Source organism: Kogia breviceps, chromosome 18 (assembly GCF_026419965.1).
Source record: "Kogia breviceps isolate mKogBre1 chromosome 18, mKogBre1 haplotype 1, whole genome shotgun sequence".
In the NCBI taxonomy this organism is placed as follows: Eukaryota; Metazoa; Chordata; class Mammalia; order Artiodactyla; family Physeteridae; genus Kogia; species Kogia breviceps.
This window is the reverse complement of record NC_081327.1, coordinates 51,800,277-51,823,123: the sequence shown is the minus strand read 5'-3', so window position 1 is coordinate 51,823,123 and position 22,847 is coordinate 51,800,277. Positions and strand designations below refer to the sequence as shown.

General features: G+C 54.8%; 1 protein-coding gene across 2 annotated transcripts in view; it reads right to left on the bottom strand.

Moving 5' to 3' along the window:
* CMIP (c-Maf inducing protein) overlaps positions 1–22,847 on the bottom strand; it is a 240,068-nt gene that overhangs the window by 26,665 nt on the left and 190,556 nt on the right. For both annotated transcript variants that reach the window (XM_059046047.2, XM_067019834.1), the window contains 5 exons: positions 20,725–20,766; positions 14,083–14,145; positions 11,317–11,397; positions 6,057–6,160; positions 4,260–4,364 (listed from right to left, as the gene is read on the bottom strand). In XM_059046047.2, coding sequence (XP_058902030.1) covers positions 4,260–4,364; positions 6,057–6,160; positions 11,317–11,397; positions 14,083–14,145; positions 20,725–20,766 — 395 coding nt within the window. The remainder of the gene's footprint in view (positions 1–4,259; positions 4,365–6,056; positions 6,161–11,316; positions 11,398–14,082; positions 14,146–20,724; positions 20,767–22,847) is intronic.

Below are 22,847 nucleotides of genomic sequence, written 5' to 3'. Positions count from 1 at the left end.
GGTCGGAATCTCTAGGGTGGGGTCCGGACACCGGTCACGTTTAGGGCTCCCGGTGTGTGCAGTCACGCTTGAGGTCACTGCTCCAAGAGACGCGGAGCACGATGATGTGATCACAAACAGCTGCTCGTCCAGTCCTTCCCTAAACGGGCCACGTGCACGCGCCTGGGCTTCCAAAGAGACGCGCGTGCTCCCCGCGCACAAGGACTGGCTCAAGCACAGAGCTCACACCCAGCGTGCTCAGAGGGCCTGAATTTGTCCAGCATCTGCCACGAGCCAGGCCTGAGCTGAGCCCGCCAAGGGTGTTTGATAAATACACTTTAAGCTTTGCTGGAGAAAAACAAAACCCTTTAGCTAAAGTCCGAGAATTCTATGCCTGATGGAAAACCGCGTGTGGTCCGGGGGAGGATGCGGTGTAGTTACTCAGAGCTAACTTGCTACCCAGTGCTGAGCTCCATCCCCTTTGCCTTTGCTGGGATTTAGGAGTGGATTTTCAAGGCTGCTTGGCTCAGATTGGGTGATTTTCCAGCGAGCTATGCTAACCTGGGTCAAGTTGTCTGTTTTTTTTTTGTGCGCCAAGTACATCACGTACCCACTGAGAGCGCCGCAGATGGGCCCGGTAGACGGCATGGGGTTTTATCTTCCAGGGACTGACCAAGGGGGTGGGATGGACCTGAGCCTAGGGAAGGTCTTGCAGCCCTCGGCGTGATTTCCTGGGGGAGGTGAGGGCAGCACTTGGATCCCCAACTACTGTGGGCTCCGAGGGGGCTGGGCTCTCTTGAGCAGGGAATCAGGGCAGGCCTGAGCCGGAGGCAGCGGGGCCCGCCTCGCCCTCCCCAGGCCTCCACCCTGGGCACCTAGTAGCAACCGCCGCCTACTGGGACCGCCAAGGTCGTGCTTGGCCTCTGCGGCGGCAGCCAGAGGGCAGTCTGGAAACTGACATCTCGCCAAGTCCCTTCTCTACTTAAAACCCATCAGCGACTACAACGCCCTTAGAATAAAACCTCCACAACTGACACACGGGCACAGCTCCGCCACTCAAAGCATGGTCCCCAACCAGCAGCGGCGGCATTACTGGGAGTCTATGAGACAAGCAGAGGCTCAGGCCCTGCCGCAGACCCGCTGACATGACCCCAGGAGCAGCTCAGCACGGGAGGTGGAGGTGGGAGAAGCTCAGTGGTACAAGTCTCTCCGTGGCCTGGCTTTCCCCCCTCCAACTTCGTCTTCTGCCTCTGCCCCTCCCTCTGCCCAGGGCACACTCAGTTTCCTTCACTTCCTCCCCTGCAGTGGACTTCAGCGTGGAGCAGATCACTTGTGGAGTTTAGGAATGCAGACTCCTGGGCCCTGCCCGGAAATGCTGCGTCCAGGAGTCTGCATTTTCAAGCAGCCCTCCAGGGGACACTGAAGCAGGTGTTTAAGGACCACGGGTAGGACGTGTGCCCAATGGCAGCTCCACCTGAACTGCCGGGCCTTTGCACATGCCGTTCCCCCTGCCTGGATCATCTTGTCCTCTTGCCTTGCTGACAGCCAGCAGGTGTCAATTTAAATATCATCCCTGCAGAATCCCTTCCTCACTTCCCCCTAGAGCAGGGGTCCTCAACTCTGGCCACATACTCCACTTGCCTAAGGTGTTAAAAAAGAGAAAGAACCCGATGCCGGGGGCATCCCAATTAAATCAGAATTGCAGTGGGTGGGGCCCAGACACCTTTTTTTTTTTTCTTCTGTTTCTTTAAGATATAACCGGTGGGATGCGGGTAAATGTCTAACTACCAAGTCTCCAGAAAAAAAAGGAGGCCTGATTGGTACTGTCTGCCAATTTTCTTGGTGTAAATTCTGCCCCCATGATTGAATTCAAGCTACCAACGTGTCATCCCTGACTGTAGAATTGCGAAGAGATGTGCTTTCAAATGTGCCTGGGCTCCAGCACACCCCGGGGGTAACATCAGTTCAGTCTCATCCACAAATCTTAGGTGCAGAGCTTTGTGACGATCACCAATTCCCCTGTGTAATAAACGGCCAGCAGACCAGGGCTCCTCCTTCTTGATACTTCCGACGTTTGGGGCGAGACGGTTCAGATGACTCCGGGCTGCTCTGAGCATGGCAGCGTGTTCAGCAGCACCCCTCCTTCTGCAGCCCAGAATGTCTCCGGACGTTGCCAGATATCCCCTGGGGGTCAGAGTGGCCCCCAGCTGAGAAACACTGACCAAGATCAAGATGTGAAGCATTTCCAAGAACCCGGAAGCTCCTCTCACGCCTTTCCACCTAACTCCCTGCCCGGAGGCTGCCACTGTTCTGACCTCTATCACCAGAGATTCGTTTTGCCTGTTCTTGAAACTCAGGGAACGAGATTCACGCTCTATGTATCTTGCGGGTCTGGCTTCTTTTGCTCCATGCTATGTCTGTGAGACTAGTTCACAGCTTGCTGGTTGCACTGGTTTGTTCATTCTTGCTGTCCTGCAGCATGCCTTCGCGTGGACACACCCCAAGGGTACCCGTGCTACTGCTGTAGGACACTGGCGTTGAGGCAGATTTTAGTTTGGGGCTATTACAAATAATGCTGCTGTAAACCTTCCTATTACATGCCTTCTGATGAATATACCAGAGTGAGGAGGAGCTGGGTCCCAGGGTTTACGTGTGTTTAGCTTCTGCAAAGCCTTCCCGGGTGACTGACACGCAGCCAGGGTTGAGACTCCTTGCCGTGGACCACGTTAATGACGCCTCTGGCTTCTGTCATCGCGGCCCTGATGAAGCCGCTCGCTTTCTCACTCCCAGCCCTCCATCCACTGCTACACCATCCGCTCTGGGAGGGCAGGGGCCCCTTCAGCACCTGGTACAGCAGGGACACTCACTAAACAAGTGTCGAAAGGATGAGAGAAGGACAAAGGCTGGCTGTTGCCATCCCCGGTCCCCTCTACGTGTAACAGCGTGCACGGGTCCTAATGCTGGTCCTTTCCATCTCTGCCCTTCTCCTAGGGTGGGGAATGAGAGAGAGAGAGATTCCACTCTGCTTCCTGCTCCCAAGTCAGGGAAACTCTGCTCTAGGGAACCCAAGCAAAGCCTTGGAGACGCAGAGGGAAAACGCTGGCAGGTGCTCTTTCCTGTTCCTGCCCCGAAACCTAAGTCCCGGCTCAGGCGTCTGCGGAGCGAGCCAGGGGAGGCTGGATGAGGCAGAGGCTGCGAGTCTGTGACACTCCTGATGCTCTTCCTACTTCCTGGGGTGGCCTGGGTTTGAAATGCATGCAGATCAGCTCCAGAGCTGCAGTGTATGAGGCCAAGGGCAAGCGACCATCCATGTACACAGGGATGCCGAGGATGGCTGTACAGGCCATGCATTACTCTCTACTGCCTCTTTTTTTTTGGCTTTTAATATAACATGCTGTAGGGCATGAAGAGGCACCTGGGAATGACCAGCATGACATCTTCAGGTTGCCCCGTTTGCAGAGGTTTTCAGTGATGCTCCACTGCCTTTTCTTTAAGGACTGAAATATGTTCCTGCAATGCTCCCAGCTCTAGAGGTGCCTAGACACATTCTGGTCCTCTCCGAGTTGTGCAGTACACCACCCGAACAACTGGACAGGGCGGCTGCAGCAGATGCCCTCTGTGCCCTGCACATCATACCTTCTCTGATGACCCCAGAGATCACCATAGAAAGTTCTATATGACTAACGGCATCCACGTCACTCTGCATCCCAGGAGCCAACCTCAATCCGGGAAGAGTGGGAGCTGGTAAGTAACCCCCCGTGTCATCATCCCTCAGGGGAGGGACTCTGAGAGAACATTCCAGTCTCCCGGGAGGTCCCACTGGGACACGCACAGGTGCCTGCAGTGGTCACCTGCTTACGAACATCGAGTCTGCTGGCCGTCCTCCCTTCCCAGGCTCCCTCCCACTGCTTCCTGGGGTTACCTCCCTAATAAGCTGCTTGCACCCAAATCCTGGGGGACCCAGGACAGCGGCTCTGTCATGCCTTCTTCCGGTTACATGTGCCCGGTGGTGAGAAATCTTCAGAATAAAACACTTGCTCCTAAAGCCAAGTCAACACGACGGCCTTGCGGTGCCTGTATTGATTCACAGTGTTTGCTTTTCCAGTCACATCCCTGGGTTCTGGGCCCTGGCACCAGTGAGCACAGGGGGTTTGGCAAACACACTTGAGGTAGGTCCGGTGGAAGCCGCTCCACTCCCCTACCTGGCCAGGTGTGTACAGGTCACCGTCCTCGGGGCAAGCGTGTCCCACCCAGGCCCTCCCGAGGAGGTGGGGACTGACCTGTTGATGAACTCTTCGTAGCAGGAGTAGATGGCGGCCAGGCACACAGCCACCAGGTTGGGCAGGACCCGGGGGTGGGGGCAGTGCCCCGTGGGACCGTGCATGCTGGAAAAGAGCAGAGGGCTAGGTGAGAAGGTGACGGCAAGGAGGAGGGGGAGGCCGGGGTGCCCTTCCGACACACACCGGGGGGTGGGATGGGGGCACCCCAAGTCCTCTCCTGGGGAGTTGGCAACACCAGGATTGGCGCCCTGGCTCTGCCTCGCGCAGGCAGCAGAGAGCCAAGCTCTGGACCGCGGGCTCCAGAGCCAGGGCGCCCGGGATCGCGCCCAGCTGAGTGGCCTCGGCAAGCTGCCTAAACTCTCCGCTCTTTCCTAAGCTATAAAATGGGGACAGCGGCCCCCTCCTCCGTGGGTACCATGAGGATCTAATTTTCTAATTCATGGGAGGAGTTAGCAGACAGTGGACATACGTCCTGTGTCTGTAATTCATGCCCAGTGGCTCTGTAACTATTATTATTCACCTCATTCTCCTTTCCAAGTGGCCTGCTTTGAAAGAAAAGTTATTATGGTCACCCTGATCCTGGCCTAGCATGAGGTCTGGGACACATTTGCTAAGTGCTCCATAAATGCCAGCCATTGTTATTCGTCACAGCGGTGTCTGTGCCTCAGTTTTCTCATCTGTAAAATGGGGCCGATATCCCTACTCCCGGGGCTGTTTGGGGCCTGGGGATAATACCTGTAACACTCCTGGAAGATCGGTGTGGCCGCTGGGACTAAGAGGCCTAACCTGAAACAATTTCATAAACCATTACTGGGTGCTTTAAAGGGACCTTGGACTCACCAGGGTTCTAGCAGGACAACTTTTAAAACAAAAAATTTATCTATTTGTTTTTGGCCGCTCCGCGCAGCATGCAGGATCTCAGTTCCCCGAGTAGGGATGGAACCCGTGCCCCCTGCAGCGGAAGTGCCGAGTCTTAACCACTGCACTGCCAGGGAAGTGCCCAGAAGGACACATTCTTTGGGTTTGGAAATGCCTTGTGAGTTCCAGGTGACTCTCTTTTGGAACTGGCTTAAACAGGCTATCACGATTTTCTTAAAAAATGAGAAGAGAAGAGCTGACGACCTCTAACGTTGCCATCACACTCAGGCACTGTTCTTGGTGTTTATGTGTATAAGCTCCCAGGATCCTCGCGTTACCTAGATGAAGTAAGTACTGTAGTTCTCATCTCACAGATGAGGAAATTGAGGCACAGAGAAAAATTTTAAAAATCAAAGCAGAAGCACCCCCTCCCCGTCCCAAACACCAAAAGTAAGAGTCAGAATATCAGGCTTCCTCTAGGACAAGTCTGGGAGGTGGCTATTCAAATCCTCAATGACGACTCTCCTGGCCTAGCAGGAGATCCTTCCCTACGCACCCAGCACCCACAGGTGGGATCCACAGAAACACTCTTATTATTTAGGACTGTTAACCATTTCCTGAGTTCCTACTGAGCATCAGGCACTGTGCTAGGGGCTTCCTCGTATATCATCTTATTTAACTGCACGACAACCCCTGTGGACAGCAGAGGACAGAGGATCAGAGAGGTACAGCGACTGGCTCAATGTCACACAGCAAGCGAGTGCCTCAGACCACGTGGGGGTCAGGAGGACGCAGGAGACCCTCGTAGAAGATGAGACGCTTGGGGCCTCTGAACGCCAGCAGCTCCTCTCCAGGCATCAATGGAGTGAGTGGTTCTGGGTGCAGAGGAAAGCTGGCTTGCAGGCCAGGAAGGGGAGGGGGCCCGGCTGAGGAACCCACCTCTGAATGAACTTCTTCACCACCTCCATCCCCGCGTTGAGCTCGTTCAAGGCAAGGATGTACTCCTGAGTAAACAGCCTCAGTCGCGGGCACTTGCCAAAGTCCTGCAGGGAGAGCAGAGGGCAGGAGCTGGGGAGACAGGCAGGCAGGAGGCCAGAGGGGTGGTGGGCCCCCACTCTGCCCCGAGACACTGGGGTGGAAGGCGATGGGGACGTGGCAGCCATCTCCGCTTCCGAGAGGCACACGTATCTTTCCCCCGAAGGGACCGGCCCTGTCCCCTCTCCTCACACCTCCCGACGGCTGCCCGCGGAGACGGGAGACGTCCTGCCACAGGAGGGTCCCTGACACGTGTCACCCAGCCTGTGGGTCAGCGTGCCACCCAGACGCGCTCGGAGACCAGCCCAGCTGGTGTGTATCCCTTCTGCGCGGTGGCCCAGCTGGCCTCCAGCGAGGACCAGCTCCTCTTCTGCAGTCACCCGAGAGTTTCTGGGCCCCCCGCTTTCTCAGCTAAGAGGGGAAGGGCCAGAGTCCGAGGTGGCTGTCGGCTCGGGGACTCGTCAGGAGAAGCAGCACAGGCGGTGCAGGAGAGAAGGGCGTGGGCCGGGAAAGCACTGCGTCCCTTCCCACGTCACTGGACTTCTGAAGCCGCGTGCTGGGGTGTGAACGGCCAGGAGGGCAAGTCACGGTGTGGTGATGAGGTTGACCAGCAAGACGTCGGAGGGAAGCCTGGTGGTCTCCAAACTCCTCTGTTTCTTCTCCTGCCCCCGTTCAGGGGGAACCCATTTAATAAAAAGCAAACCTGGATCAGGACTCTAACCTAAAAGACAGCCTGTGGAGACTCTCCTTGTGGATCTAACTGATCCTGCAGGCCCTGGGGAAAGCTCAGATCAGAACACGGCCCGCCCACGCCCTCCTGCCAGCTCACAGGAGCGAGTTTCTAGAGTGCCTGGCGCTTCTTCACCTGGAGTGAGAGGCTGAATTAGGATCCTCAAGGCGATGGGGGTTCTTCTGCTTCCATCCTGCCTACTAGGGTTATGCCTTCGCATAAGGAGGGCAGCCAAAGCCACGAGAAAGCTCAGAAGGGTCTACACACGCGCGTGCCCGCGCGCACACACACCACAGACACGTACGTACATACACGCACACGCGCGCGAGCACTGGGCTACAGGGCGGGGCCCCTGCATGAAGAGAAGATGGAAGCCTGGTTGCGCCTTCAAACTGAGCAAGTTGCCCAGAGCCCCCGAGCCCCCGGGGAAGAGGGTAACAGGAATGCTGTGTGGCCTTTGTGCAGCCATGGCCCTCTCTGGGCCTCCCTGTCCCCGCCGTGGAACGAGAGTGGAAGAAACGCCCTCTAGGCCCCTTCCACCCTTAACGTTTTATGATTCTGTGAAAACGGATTCAGCTAAACCCTGCCAACTGCCCTTATCGTTGTTATTCGATTTCTGGATGGCCGTGGTCACTGCCTTGGAAATTAACATCATAGATGGGTCTGGTGGCCTTTTAACACGTGGCTGAGGGACATTGTGCCGCTTTGGCAAAGTCAAATACGTCGCCTCTGGGAAGTAGGGGGTCAGATCACGGTCCCCTGGGGAGCACAGCTGCATCTTCTTGCCTCCTCTGCCACAAGGACACACCAATGAGTGGCCCGTGGGCACAGGAAACCGTGATCCTTCTTCGGGATGCAGCCGAACGAACTGTTTAGCATCTCCAGGGGAACGCACTTAAGGAATGCCTCCATTTGTACCTAGTTTTGACCGTGGCCCAAGGAGCAACATGCTTCGAGACTCTTAACCTAGATTCAGTTTGCTCATCCCTGAAACGGGACACGGGATATAATGACAGACGATGCACCCTGAGAGGAGGGGAAGCTCCGAAATCCCAGAGTACCCCGGGGGCGTGTGACCTTCCCCATTTCCCGAACATTCAAGCGTGTCCTTGAGAAACGCTGCACGTGGGGTGAAGAGAAGTCAGGGCTCAGGCTGTGCTGACAGGTCTGTGGCTGGCGGCAGGTAGGGACCAGACGCCCCACGCCAGCTGCGAAACGCTGTCCCGGCCGAGCGCTTAGCTTTAGGGAGCACGAAGTGGGTGACACCGAAGGGCCGCCGTGCTTCCCGCGCCTGCTGTGAGCCACAATCACATTTGTCTCTCGTCTGCAGGAGGGCCTAGTTCCCCCACCCTGTCCTGTCTACAGTTGTCTGTGACATAGTTCAGTGTGTAGTTAGTGGACTTTAAGAGCAAGTGGGATCGGGAAGCATTACAACATCCCCAGACCCCGGGGGCCACACGGGCAAGTTCTTTAAAAGTGAAGTAAGGATTCATGCCCGAGGGTCCCCGGTCTCTGCCGGGCCACAAAAGATGCTATAAATTCTGGATCTGCCTTGTAGCGGTTCTGATTTTTATCCAGAAAATCACACAGCCAACACTCCAGGCCCATGAAACTAATCAGGTATAAGGGAAATGCTGTATGGTTAAGCCTTGGGAGGCTGCCTGAAATTTGACATTTTCCCCTTTGAAGTCAGATGTCCTAAAAGAATCCTTATTAAACAGCCTATTGACTACCATGGAATGTGCAAAAAATGCTTATGCACCCGAGGAGGCATGGACCCTGGCCAGGGTGCCCTGGGGATGGGCTCTGTCACTCACATGTTGTGATGAGGGAAGGTTCTTTGCAGAAGAAACTCCAGAACCTTTGCTCTGGACTCGGAAAGGGCATGGCCCTCACCTCACACCACATCCACAGTGACTTTAAAGTTAACAATCAGGGGACTTCCCTGGTGGCGTGGTGGTTAAGAGTCCGCCTGCCAATGCAGGGGACACGGGTTCCAACCCTGATCTGGGAAGATCCCACACGCCGCGGAGCAACTGAGCCCATGCGCCACAACTACTGAGGCCGAACACCACATTTACTGAAGCCCGCACGCCTAGAGCTCGTGCTCCGCAACAAGAGAAGCCACCGCAATGAGAAGCCCACACACCGCAAGGAAGAGCAGTCCCCGCTCACCACGACTAGAGAAAGCCCGCGCGCAGCAACGAAGACCCAACGCAGCCAAAAATAAATAAATAAACGGGGAAGAAAAAGTTAACAATCAGGGACCTTTCCCTCCCAGCTGGCCGAGGCCAGAGAGCGCCCTTGCAATGATTAAAGCCTAAATTAAGGCAGCACAGCCCCCATCCCCCAGGGGAGTTTCTTTGTTAGTCCTGAAGAAAGAATTGGACGGAGTATTCCCTTCAGCTGTGTTCAGGAAACAAGAAATACATTTATCTCAAATTAAGGAAGATCTCAGAAATAAGCAACAATTTAATTATGGTGTGTGATCACTCAGGGAGAATGGTAAAGAGAATCTGTAGGGTACCAACATGGTACAACCTGTAGTGGCTCCTTGGAATGCTGTGTGGAGAAAGACTCTGAAGCTACCTCTGGGCTCTGCAGGAGGAGTGCTGTAATCGGCTAATGATGTCTGCCAGGGGTGTGGGATGGGGGAGGGTGGCGCATGTGTCATACTTTCCATTCCTGACTGGGGAAGGGGGTAGGTTATGTACTATTCTTCGGGGGTCTGGTGTCGAGACAGGAAAGCTACCTCACAAACCAAATTGTGAGCAGGTCACCCCTTTTCAGAGCTGTTTTCACATGCTGCCTCTCGACAGGGTAGGGGGGCAGTGGTCACGGTCACCCCTCAACCGATTCAGTGCCCCAGTGTGTGATGCAATGACACAGATGCCTCCATGCCACCCAGGCGACGTCAGTCCAGGTTGGTGGCTGGCTCAGCAGAGCCTGTTGGAACACCAGCCCTTGCTTCAGACTGCCTGCTCCCTAGCACCACTCATGAGAGACCACACCTGCCCACAGGTCCCTGAGTAACCTACAGAAATCAGAGCTGCCCACAGGTTCTGGGAGTAACCCATGGCACTTTCTGGGTCTCCACTTCCTCATCTGCAGAAGGAGGTCACGGGCCGTCAAGAGGGTCACATGACATAATACACTGGAACGTCACACTGCATCCGGCTCTGAAAGGTGCTCCGTAAATACCTGAGAGTAGGTGCTAGTTGTTCTTATTCCCAGCTGTGGCCCTGGGGTCAGTTAGAGGACTTTGCTCAGCCTCAGTTTCCCCATGTGTAATATAGAGAAAACAATGACATTTGCTGCTCTCACTGGACTGAGGACAGAATGCAAAACGGCCAGCAGATTACAAGAGACCAGACCACTGAGTGTGCAATGAAATTCTGCACCTATGTTTTTTTTCTTTTCTTCAGTTTTTTTTTTTTTTTGCGGTACGTGGGCCTCTCACTGCCGCGGCCCCTCCCGCCGCGGAGCACAGGCTCCGGACGCGCAGGCCCAGCGGCCACGGCTCACGGGCCCAGCCGCTCCGCGGCATGTGGCATCTTCCCGGACCGGGGCACGAACCTGCGTCCCCCGCATAGGCAGGCGGACGCTCAACCTCTGCGCCCCCAGGGAAGCCCTGCGCCTATGTTTTTCAAATTAACTAGTTTAAGTCCGTACTTTATGTGGATTTCCTCGATTTTCCCCTAATGTCCTTTTTCTGTCCCAGGATCCCATCCAGAAAACCCCATTGCAATTACTCCTCATGTCTCCTAGGGCCTCTAGGCTGTGGCCGAGTCTCAGACTCTCCTTGTGTCCGATGACCTGGCAGTTCTGAGGGCCATCAGGTGTTCTGTGGAATGTCCCTCAGCTGGGATTAGTCTGACATTTTTGTTAGGATTAGACCGAGATGGTGGGTTTGAGAGAGAAGACCCGCGAGGTCCAGGGCCCTCCTCCTCACATCACATCGAGGGTACATGCCGCACTGTGACTTAACACCGTGGACGTTGACCCTGACCTCTGGCTGAGGTCACGACTGTCAGGTTTCTGCACTGAACGGCCCTCCTTCCGCCCTTTCCCTGGGCGCTCCTACGGGTAGCCCCCTCTTAAGGACTGAGGAGTTCACTCCCCTTCCTCGAGGGCCGAGTTTCTACAGATACTCTTTGTGACTCTACACACACGAGACCTATCTCTTCTCCCCCAGCCACATTATTTTTGTCATTCTTACCGTGGAAAGATTCCTCCTGTTGTCTTAAGAGCAAAAAACAGAACCAAGCGGGGTAGGGTGCATGAAAACCCACAGGGTGCAACAGAATCCCAAGCCCAGTCCCTGGCCGTCAGCCGCCAACCCCACCCCCAAATCTTTGGAAAAATGCAAGACTGGAAGCTTGTAGGCTCCCCACCGTCCCCCGGCTCTGCGGTCTGGGTGTCAGGGGCACTTACCATGTTATGCTTGAGGATTCTCTGGACCACGGGGGTGAAGACTTCGATGACCACCATGGACCGGGGCCGCTCTCTGCAGTGCTGGGGAGGCAGGAGGAAATGGTCAGCGCCGAGCCTGGCGGGGGGCCAGCCGGGGCCTCTGGAAGCCCTGACCGTGGTCTGTGGCTCGGGGCAGTGAGCCCGGCTCTGGTGCCTGGGCTCCCCTGCTCAACACTGCTGCATACCTTTTTGCTCATTTTGGGGGAGTGAGAAAAGTGGGTGGGGACGGGATCTCCTGTTTGCTCTTTGTTTTGATCTGACTGACGGTCTGAGATTGTTTCAGCGGGTACAGACAGGAGTCCGTTCCCACACAATCCTATTTAACAGGGCAACGTCCCCATAGCACTGAGGTTCGGCGTGCGTGGTCTAACAGAGGAGTCTCTTGGAAATCAGGTGCAAGAATACCGGGGGTTTGTGCTTGGATGCCAGAATCTCGAAAATTCTGTGACTTCTCAGTTGAAGGCTTTGATTAGCTGGCTGCAGGGTGCAGGCCACACGCAGCTCTTGGATGTCTTTTATCTCACCAGCATGGGGTTTTGTTTTTCAAAGTGAAACTGAAGGCCTTCGGGTGGAAAAGACCATGTGCTGCCCCACCGCATTTAAACCTGCCTGGGCCTGAAGGTGCTGTTTCCAACCCTGGAAGAGGACACTGGACTTGGGATATTAGAAATCCTAGACAATACTTGATAAGTAAACCGCCCCCAAATCTCGGGGTCCTGGCTCCCAAGTCTGGCAGGAGAGGCTGCCTGGGCGTGTCCAGAGAGCTGGCCAAGTGGACCCAGTGGAGGCGACTTTCTTCCCTCAAGCCTTCCTCTCTGGGTGGGCTGCCTGGTGGAGGAAGTGCTGAGGCTGCGACTCCAACCCCCCCCCCCCCCCCCCGAGGGAAAACAGCCCTGAGTCTCACCGATCCCTGTGCCTGGGCCCCTCCCTCCAAACGGCAGGGCAGCTACCCAGGGAGTTCTACCAGGAAATGCCAAAAAGGATGGTTTCCTCCACATCACTGTTTTTCAAACTGTGCTACCAGGAACCCTCAGGTATGATGTACTTTGAACAAAGGTCCATTGTTCTAGAACAAAAGTCTGAACGTCGTGAGATCCGGGAGAAACCGCCCAGCTTGACAAGAGAACAAGGAGCAGGTCTGGATTAAATGGGACAAAATACTGAGAGGAGATGACCTGCTGGGACAGGTAAGGGAGCAGCTGGCCGTTCTCTCAGGAGCCCAAACACTGGGTGACCTGACTCCCCTGCTTGGGGACACAACGCCAGGTGCTGGGGGCAGAGAAGGCCCGTCTTAGTCGTGTGCATCCCACCAAGTGGTTACTCCTTCCCCAGGTGTGCCCCACGGGGTAGGGGGGCCTTGGTACGGCACAGGGCCCGATGCCTAGACACGCTCTTGCACGCACACACACAACTGTACACTCCGGGCTCACCCGCGTGGACCACAGGGCACGCACTGGCACACGCCCACGTTAAGAGGTGCACCTGGGGGCTTCCCTGGTGGCGCAGTGGTTGAGGGTCCGCCTGCCGATGCAGGGGACGCGGGTTCGTGCCCCGGTCCGGGAGGATCCCACGTGCCGCGGAGCGGCTGGGCCCGTGAGCCACGGCCGCTGAGCCTGCGCGTCCGGAGCCTGTGCTCCGCAACGGGAGAGGCCACAGCGGTGAGAGGCCCGTGTAGCGCAAAAAAAAAAAAGATGCACCTGGGCATTTCAGGTAGCAGGCTGGGCCTACCCTCTGCTCTGTGGGTTGCTGGGAAAGGTCTGCTGATGGAGAGACAGGGCCAAAGAGAATGATGTGATCCTGTCTCCCTAAAGCTTGCGTCCGCTAACACACACAGAGAGCATGCTCCCTGGGTGAGGGGACAGAGGAGCAATAAGTGCACCACGGTGCCCTTTACCCCAGAACCAGCAGGTCCTCAGGAGCCTTCTCTGCCACGCCATGCGCCCGTCTCACTGGTGCACACAGCCCCCACTCCCGAAGGACGGTGTGTGGCCGTGGAAGGAATAAGCTCGGTGAGGGGGGTCGGAAGGAGGAAGAGCAGGAGAGCGCTGGGAAAGCAGCAAACCCAGGCCCTGTGACTTTCCAAGGACATCAGACCATTGCATTAAAAAAAATCACCCAGCAACGGATCAAACAGGATCGTGTGCTGGTCCAGCCCCCGGGCCACCAAGGTGCTCTCAGACGGGGCACGCCTGGTCCCTGACGTGCCCTGGGGATGGTCCACGTAAATCCCACTGCAAGGCTGGCGTGGGGTCCCTGGGACTGGATGTCCTGCTCTGGGGCTCCTCCAAGCTCACCTGGCATCCCCCGCCCGCCTGCCCTGTTCAGGGAAAGCCCCACGCTGTGCCCTCACTGTGGGCCGGCCGGCGCTCACAGGAGCCTTGGCTACTAATAATAGCCCAGCTCTGATGTCAGGAGCTCAGAAAGTCTGCTGCAAACTTCTCCCTAGACAGCCAGGAAGACATTCCAAGGAAAACTCTGACGCTCCTCCCTGACCTGCTGGTCTGACCCTGGGTCTCACTTACCACCTGTCTGGCGGAGAAGGGGCTGTAACCCAAGAATGGGGTGCCTGGCTTGTCTCTGGCTGTGTCTGGGGCCCTGACCTGGGTTGGGGCGGGGGGGATGGTCTAAGTTTGGTTTGTAGCAAATTTTGCAAAACCAACCCCTGCCACGCACAGACAGAGACAGGCTGCTTCTTAAAGACACAGCCCCGCTTCAGCAGTGCCGTACCTTGCAAAAGAATTCACAGAGATCTGGTGGTGGATGGTTGTTTTCCAGCAAAGGAGCGATTGCCTGAAAGAAAAGGAACAAACGTCATTCGGAATCTCTTGGAAGGAATCGTAGGGGTGGGGGGCGGTCTATGTAAGACGGTTAACGCACGGTGGAAAGCACAACCTCCTCGTCACCCTCTGGGCAAAAGAGCCATCCTCTAACTTGCTGGCCAGAGCTCCTAAATTGTGTGTGTGTGTGTGTGTGTGTGTGTGTGTGTGTGTGTGTGTGGCGGGGTACGTGGCTCTCACTGAGAAGCTGATAAAATCTCTGGGCTGCCCCCTAGAAAAATATACATCTGTAACGACGCATGCAACTTTAGGGGTTTCACGACCTGCTGATGACCACCCGCGTCCCCCATGGATCAACAGCCCCTGCCTCCGAGGCAGGACGCGTGGTGGTTACAAGCCCAGGCTTTGGGGGCAGAGTCCTGGCTGCAAGTCCTGCTTCAGGCACTTGCTATGATGTGACCATTGGAGCAGGTTATTTCGTCTCTCTTAACCCTGTGGTCCCCACCAGGAAGGTGGACCAGAGAGCATCACTTTGAGGGTGAGCGGAGGTAATCTGTGCAGAGAGGGCTTCTTAGCCTGGCCCTGTTAGCACCTGGGGCTGGCCCTTGCTTGCGGCGCAGCTGTCCTGTGCACTGCAGGATGTCTGGTAGCATCCTTGCTCTCAACCCCCAACCCAACTGTGACAATCAAAACTGTCTCCAGATGCACTTCATTTTATATTAAGGGAGGTTAGAACGTCTAATGCCCCTTGAATTCATTCCTCACCGAGACTTTTTTTTTTTTTTTTAATTTTTAAAGATTTGGCTGCGCTGCGTGGCGTGTGGGATCCTAAGTTCCCCGACCAGGGATTGAACCCATGCCCCCCGCATTGGAAGTGTGGAGTCCTAACCACTGGACCGCCAGGGAAGTCCCATCACCGAGCCGTCTTAGGCCAGCTGTACACTCCCGTGCAAGGTTCCCATGGCTCAGACGGTGTTTGATTCTTGATTTTTCTGCCCCTTTCATAATTTGCTTTAATGATTTTGCTAACTTTCAAATTCAAATAAAAAATTGGAACAATGGAAAAAAAGCTACGTCCAGACATTGCCGAATTCCCCGTGGGGGACAAAATCGGCCCCAACTGAGAAGCCCTGGTGTAAAGTGCCTCTCCCAGCCTGAGATAAGGCCAGCTCTCCATAAACATTCATTATGGGATGGATGGTTAATGCCTATGTGAAGTCCACTCGTTCAGTTCCGCACTGGTCACGACAGTAGGAAACGGGAGACCCAGGACCCAGCACCGAGACTGCCAGGCTGTGTGACTGAGTGAGCAGCTCGGCCTCTCTGGACATTCGTCTTCTAGTCTATAAAACGTGGAAAACTAGAGTTACCAATTCACAGGGCTGTTGAGGGGAGGTGATGAGAGAAAACTCTAGAAGCTTTGGTGTCTCAGGCTTGGGATAAGCCCACTGCCTGGAGCACAGCTTGTCACTGACACCAGCGCAGGGGGGGGGGCGTCTTGGGCTGTACCGGACATGGTGGCAATTTCACCCAACTCCTCAGGAAGGCTCTGTGATGACAGGGTCTCCCCATCACTGAGCCCCGTAGCCCAGACCCTGCCTGCTTGGTTTCAGAGGGTCTCCTGGCCCTGCTCCCGCAAGCAGGGCCTTTGGATGTGTGCAGGTACCCCTCGGGGAGGGCTTCCGCCTGTCTCCGGACCGTTAGGGGAAGGAACACGTAGCTCGATGGCGATGACCACCAGCCCATCTTCCCCATTATGTGGAAGATGACGTCATCAAAGCGGAGGCTCTGCTTCACAGCAGCGACGGTCGGGGTGACCCACAAGTGGCGACGGGGCCCAGGGTCTTACTCGCCTAGAGCTACGTGGCCCAACACGGCAGCCACTAGCCACGTGTCACTCTTCCCGTTGTAACTGACACGGAAGAAAACGATCTCTTTCTTTCTTTCTTTCTTTCTTTTTTTTTTTTTTGGCCACCCTCCATGGCCTGCGGGATCTTAGTTCCCCAACCAGGGATCGAATCCGTGCCCCCCTGCAGTGGAAGCACGGAGTCTCAACCACTCGACCGCCACAGAATTCCCAAGAAACGATTCTAAAGGAAATGAAATGCAAAGTGCAGTTCCTCAGTCGCACTGACCGCATTTCAAGTGCTCACCAGCCCCGTGAATCTAGGGGCCCCTGCGATGCACAGCGCAGACGGAGAGCAGGTCCACCGCCACAGGCAGCTCTCCCCGACGGTGTGGGAAGGGGGTTGGTGGGCTCCGACCTGACTGCAAGGCCGCGCCCACCACCCTCCGCGACCCCCCGCAGCCACGTGGACCAGTCGTTACACTGATGATAATACTACACCACCAGCAACACCCACAATAGCCGTAGCTGTTGCAGGCCCTGCCTGTACTGGGCTCCGGGCTGTGTCATGTCACTTGATCTTCACCGTGTGCTGGGAGCGGGGTGTGCGTCTTGCCCTTTCCTCAGAGGGATGAAGTCTGCTGGCCAAGGTCACGTGGTCAGAAGGCGCTGGGGCTGGATTTGAAGCCATGTGTGTGAGCCAGGGCCCTGAATGATTCACCATGCTACTTCTCAGCCTGGGCTCTCCACACGACCAGGAGACCAGCAACCCGTCTGGTGACAGCTCCGTAGGAGGAGAAACGGGGCAATGAACGATGATGCAACACCCCAAAGCAGGCCGGGCCCACGGTTCGGGCTCTGCACGCTCATTTTCAGAAGTTCAGTGGCCGGCCCGTCAGGTGGGGACTCTCTGCTGCCCACGCTCGTGAACGCGGAGAGAGGTCAGGCCACAGCATGGGTGGCGGGGCAGGGCAAGGGCCGCCCCCCGCCCAGCCCTCGAGTCGCTGCCTGGCCCGCGGCTCTGCTCCCCACACTGAGCTCTGGGACCACCTCTGGGCAGAAGCATGGCGTGCAGGGTGTATCCTGCTGGCTTCGGCCCCTTCAGTCAAGCTGGGGCCACCTCTTTCGCAGGGATAAAGGAGAGGGGAGAGATTCAGCGCCCACGGCGGGCGGGCGTCAGGTGTGGGCTCTGCCCCTCCACAGCTATTAACTCATTTGGTCCTCGTGAAAGCTCCGTGAGGTCAAGCGGTAGTGATTTCCATTTGCACAGATGAAGAGACAGAGGGTCAGGGAGGCTGTTACAAGGCCTGCCCCAGTCACAGAGTAAGGATCATTTTAGAGCGTATTATTAATAGGAAGATTTTATGTTTCTGTGGCATCTGGCTATGAGCCTAGCCCTCTTCCAAGCATGTTCGGTGTATTAGCCCATTTAACTTTCCCAGCAGCCCTGTGGGGAAAGGCACTGTTATCACACACATTTCATAGATGAGGAGACTGAGGCTCAGCGTGTCAAGTTAGCTGGAAATGATCTGAATGGCCATCTGGTTAAATAAAAATACGCGAGAGCCAGTGGAAAGAATGGAGTATGGGATAGACCAGTGGTTCTCAAGCGGGGTCAGCTGTGCCCCCCTCCCAAGGGACATGAGCATGGATGGAGAGACAGTGCGATCATCACAACGGGGGAATGCTGGGGGGCGTTCTAGTGGGTGGAGGCCAGAGATGCTGCTCAACCTCCTACGATGCCCAGGACGGCCCCACCACAAACAGTCATCCATGCTCGAATGTCACTGGTGCCGAGGGTGAGAAACCCTGGGTTAGACACGTGCTTGCATGTCTTGACTTGAAAGGATCTCCAAGACATGCTCTTAAGTGAAAAATCGAACACAGGACAACACATCAAACTTCGCATCTTTAATGTTAAAAGAAAAACAAAAAAACAACAACACCACAACCGTGTCTGTCTCTGTGGGTTTGTCACCCCATGAAAACCTCCAGGGCTGCCTCTGAAGGGGTCGCTGGGAGGTGAAATTTTTTTTTTTTTTTTTTTTTGTAACAATGAAGATATACTCATGAAATCCTTACAAAAGTACTTTAAAGAATATTTTAAAGATATTTTAAGTGAAATTAAAAGCTCTTCCATTACTCGCCCAAGGTCACAGCCGGTAGGGGGTGAGCCCAGGGTCTGCACTCAGCTCCGAACTTGAACCACGCTCAGCTTTAAGCCCACGTTCTTCACCAGCACGTGGGAATGCTGCCGGAGTCTGGACTCCAGGTCCACGCTTGTCCAGTGACACGCCAGCTGTTACCAGCTAACAATTACCCACGGCACTGATGCCTGACTGATGGGTTGAATAAAACCAACTTAAATTACTCGTGAAAGTACTTTTGAAAAATAAGTGCGTAAAAAAACAAAACAAAAACCAAGCCCCCCTGGGAGAAGACTAATTGTCAACAGGTCAAATCAGAAAACGTAATGGCTGGAATGAAAGGAGGCTACAGAAGGCTTCACGATAATAACAGCATCGGTAATAGAGAACGCTGAAAGCAAGGCCGTAAAACGGGGGGGGCTGAGGCTCAGACCCTGAGATCAAATTCTCCCCTGTTCTCAGGCATCCCCGCTGAGCAGGGAAGCTCAGCCCAGTCCCATTTTAAGGGGTCAGCCCAGCCAAATTAGCTGAATAAATGCAGGCTGGATTTCTCAGATCACAATTCCTTTCCCAGGCTCCTCCCAAGTCCAAAGCCCTGACTCTCCTTCCGGGGCTGAGGTGCACGGTGGGACCCACAGGTGTTGCCAACCAGGAGGGGAAGATGCCAACTCCTTCCCCGGCACCCGCGTCCTTGCCTGCTTCTCCACCAGCGAGAGCCTCTTTGCCTTTGCCCGTGCTGAGCTCCCTGCCTGGACTGCCTGTCCCAGGAGCATCCCCTCCACCTGTGAAGACTCAGTTCGCTTACCTCCTCCTTGAAGCCCGCTGCCATCTCCCTCCCAGTCCCCTCCCCGAGAGAGGAGCTCGGGTGCCTGCCCTCTGTGCTCCCCTAACACCCTGAACAAATCTCAAGCCCGGACCACGTGATTTCCGGATTATCTGTCAGGTTCCGCCAGCACACAGTAATCCCTCAATGGTAGACCAGCGTCTGGCAAATACTCGTCCTCACGTGTCAACGAATGTTTTGTGCAGTGAATTTATTAATTAATAACATGCCAGAGAAAGGTGCCGGTGGGTGACTGGGGAGGTCCAGGCTGCCCCTGATCTAGCAAGAGGAGGCAATGGGTGGTCAGGGCAGAGCATGGGAAAAACCTCTATATCCTTCGCAGACACCCACTGAGCAGCTGCTATGCGCCAGACACTGCGGTTGGAACACCACAGAAGCTGCTGCCTTCACTCTCCACAATAAAAGCCCTAAGGCTCACCTCCTTTGGTGCCCACAGGACACAGCTGCAGCACAGAGGGTGATTCTCCAGGCCGGGCTGGCCAGGGCCAAGTGGGTGGGCTTCCGAAGCCCTAAAGCAGCTCAGAGGGGCACGATGTCTGGGATGTGGCCCTTGTGTCAAAGGCTGCAGCCGCGGGACCTCTTGGGCAGGTAAATGTTCCAGGTCCTTTCCTGGGCACACAAAGCTCTGCCTCTCACTTCCATTTCAAGTTCTGCCTTCCTGCTTCCTACTTCCTTATGCTTTATGCTCCAGCAATGCTGAAGCTTCCAGAATATACCATGTTGCTTTAAATCTCTGTGCATGGGACTTCCCTGGTGGTCCAGCAGTCAAGACTCCGCACTCCCAATGCAGTGGGCCCAGGTTCGATCCCCGGTCAGGGAACTAGATCCCACATGCTGCAACTAAAGATCCCGCACGTGGCAACAAAGATCCCACGTGCTGTAACTAAAGACCCGGCGCAGCCAAATAAATAAATATTAAAAAAAAAAAATTTCTCTGCATGTTTTGTTTTCTCTCTGTGGAAAGCCCTTCCCCTGTTTTGCCATCTGGCAAACTCCTATTGATCCTTCGAAACCCGGCTCAGACATCATTGCCTTTGGGAAGCTCTCTGGCTTCTTTCCCAGGTGAGTTTATCACTCTACTGTCTATGTTACACGCCTCTTATTTTTGCAGCAGTCTCATTTAATAGACCAAGAACTCCTTGGGGGCAGGGGCCGTCTTAGTTACCTGTGGATTCAAATACAGAGCTCAGTGCTTGGCACCCAGTGGGTGCAACTTCATTTCTTTCTTCTCTCTTGGGAGAACCACATTTCATAGTTTAAAATCACCCGGGAAGATATTTTACACCAAAGATGCTCACATCAGAGTCAAGTCCCAGAAACTACCATCACACTTTGCACATCAGAGGGAATTCAATCCGGGTTTCTAGGTGTGGATTAATTGGGAGCATGTCCTGGGGCAAGAAAGAGAAAGTGTACCTGTACCTTTCAGCTAACAGGGTTACGGCTGAGAGTAAATTCTACGGTCTCCGCCATCTCCGGCCTCCACTCACCGCGACCGACTCAGGAAGGAGGAGGTGATTAAGGCACATTTGCTACCAACCTCAGAGACTGATAATTACATCCCCCCCCAATCAACTGGGACTCTGACATGTGCAAAGGCAGGAGGGAGACAGGTCTGGCCTGATAGAAAAGACAAAATTGAGCAAGGCCACCGTGCCGGTGGATGATGCTGGCGTTTCAAGAGTTCACTCAAACCCGGGGAGGCTTGTGGGCACACGGGAGGTGGACGGGGGGAAGGGGCTGCCCGGGACTTACCACAATGATGCTCTCATGCTCTTGGGTAGTCAAGTTTGTGTTCTGCGGGATGAGCGGAGAGAGCAGGAGGAAAACAAAGCAAAACACACTATTAACAAAATGGAAATCGGGAGATTGGGGCCGACACATACACACTACTGTATATAAGGGAGATGACTGATGAGGACCTACTATGCGGCACAGGGAACTCAATACCCCGTAATGGCCTATATGGGAAAAGAATCGGAAAAAGAGTGGGTATATGTACATGGATAACTGATTCGCTTTGTCGGACAGCAGAAACACAACATTTTAAATCAACTATACTCCGATAAAAGTTAAAAATAAATTAATAAATAAAAGGGAACATTTGCATCTCAAAGTTCCACGCAGTTTCAAATGCCTTCAGCCCCTCAGACAGAGGGCGTTTGTCACTTTTTCTTAGTTAAATAGATCAGAAGACCCTCCAAGGCAGGCTCGGAGGCGGGGAAAGGACGGCTTCGGGGCAGGAAGAACTGGGTTCTAAGTCCCTGTTTCACCACTGGAGTGACGTGACCTTGGACTAGTCACTTCTCAGTGAGACAGTTTCTCCTTCCGTAGATGGGGCTCCTCTTTGGGCTTAAACCCATGCTTGGCCCTTGTCATAGTGACACACGCCACTTGGAAGCCCGGAGGCAGCTTCATAATAAACACGTAAAGAAACAGACTTTCGGGCCTTGACTTTGTGCCGGGTAGTCTTTGGGGAGCAGCACGTGGAATATTTCACTGGTTCCCAAGCTAGGTTCCCAGGGAACACTAGCGTTCCATGAGTTGGCCCAAGATGGTCTAGCTATGTTTAAATTCTAGCAATCAATTTGCAAAAACATTAAGTGGAACGGATTAAACTTGCTCAATTTCTAGGTTTTTTTTTCCCCTCCCCCACCCCACCCCGGCAATCTGGAATTTGCTTACACAACTGGTACCTGTGACCACCATCCTGTGTATGCAGATGAGGATGCAAATGAGGTTGCAAATGAGGAAAGGGATGAATATGCAATAAGCAAGAGACAGTGGGAAAAACTCAGAAACAGCCACTCTTGTCTTTTTTTGCTAGTGTCCTGGTGTGTTCTGCTCTGACCATCTGTCTCAGTGGACACAAGCTTTCACTGGTGTCAACTCTCATCTGCCAACAGCCGTGTTTGCTGTTCGTAACACACCTCCTCGCTGGGCAGTAAACCCCAAGATCGACTGTTCCCGGGTTCTAGAAAGAGCCCCACGGGCTGAACAGGTTTAAGAAGTACCTGCTATCTGATGCATTTACACCAGCTACAAGCGGAAGGAAAGTTAGTGAGCTGTGGATTTCCTTTCGTCCAGTAAACTGGCTGCCCACGGGATGAAGGCGGCACAGAACCAGGGTCAGTGCCTGAGCGCCACGAGCGTCCAGGTTCCCATGGAGACTGCCTGACTTACGTGCTTAGGATCCAGAACACGCGGGAGGATGTTTTTTGGATTCTAACACCTTTTTCTTTCTGTGGATGTTGGTGTGGCTTGAGCGCCCCGTTTACGACAGATTATTCAACACCAGCCATTTTGCAGCCGAGGGCAGATGAAAGCCTGGCTTTGGTCTTTCCTACTCACTACACCTGAGGCGCTGTTGTCAGGGCTTTGCTACACTCCTCCCACCCATTTCCTGTTCTTGGGATAGCTTCTATTATCCCAATGACAGACGAGCGACCAGTGGCTCACCCAGGAGCACAGGTAACAGGTGGTGGAGTGGAGATCTGACCCCTGTCTGTCCTGTTCAAAAGCCTACACCGCCAACCACTGAGCTATACGGCTCAGTCCCTGTGAGGGGCGGTTCCACCTTTCAGGCTGCCGTGGGAGCTCCGAAGGGACCAGCCATCCCTCACCACACCCATGCACCTTTCCAGGAAGAGCCTCTGGCAACCACAGGTGCCGTTTCTTTGGTCCCTGTCACCGGTGATGGCACGTGGCACTCTGCAGGGAAACTTCTCTCCACTAAGGCCATTTCTGACGTGGGGTGGAGAGCTCTCACTAACAGCCCCGGTGGGGACGCGTGAATCCTGAACCGAGCGGCCACTCCACACATTCAACCCAACAAAGGCCTGGGAGGGTGGGGACGCCAGCTTTACCAGGCCTGTCCT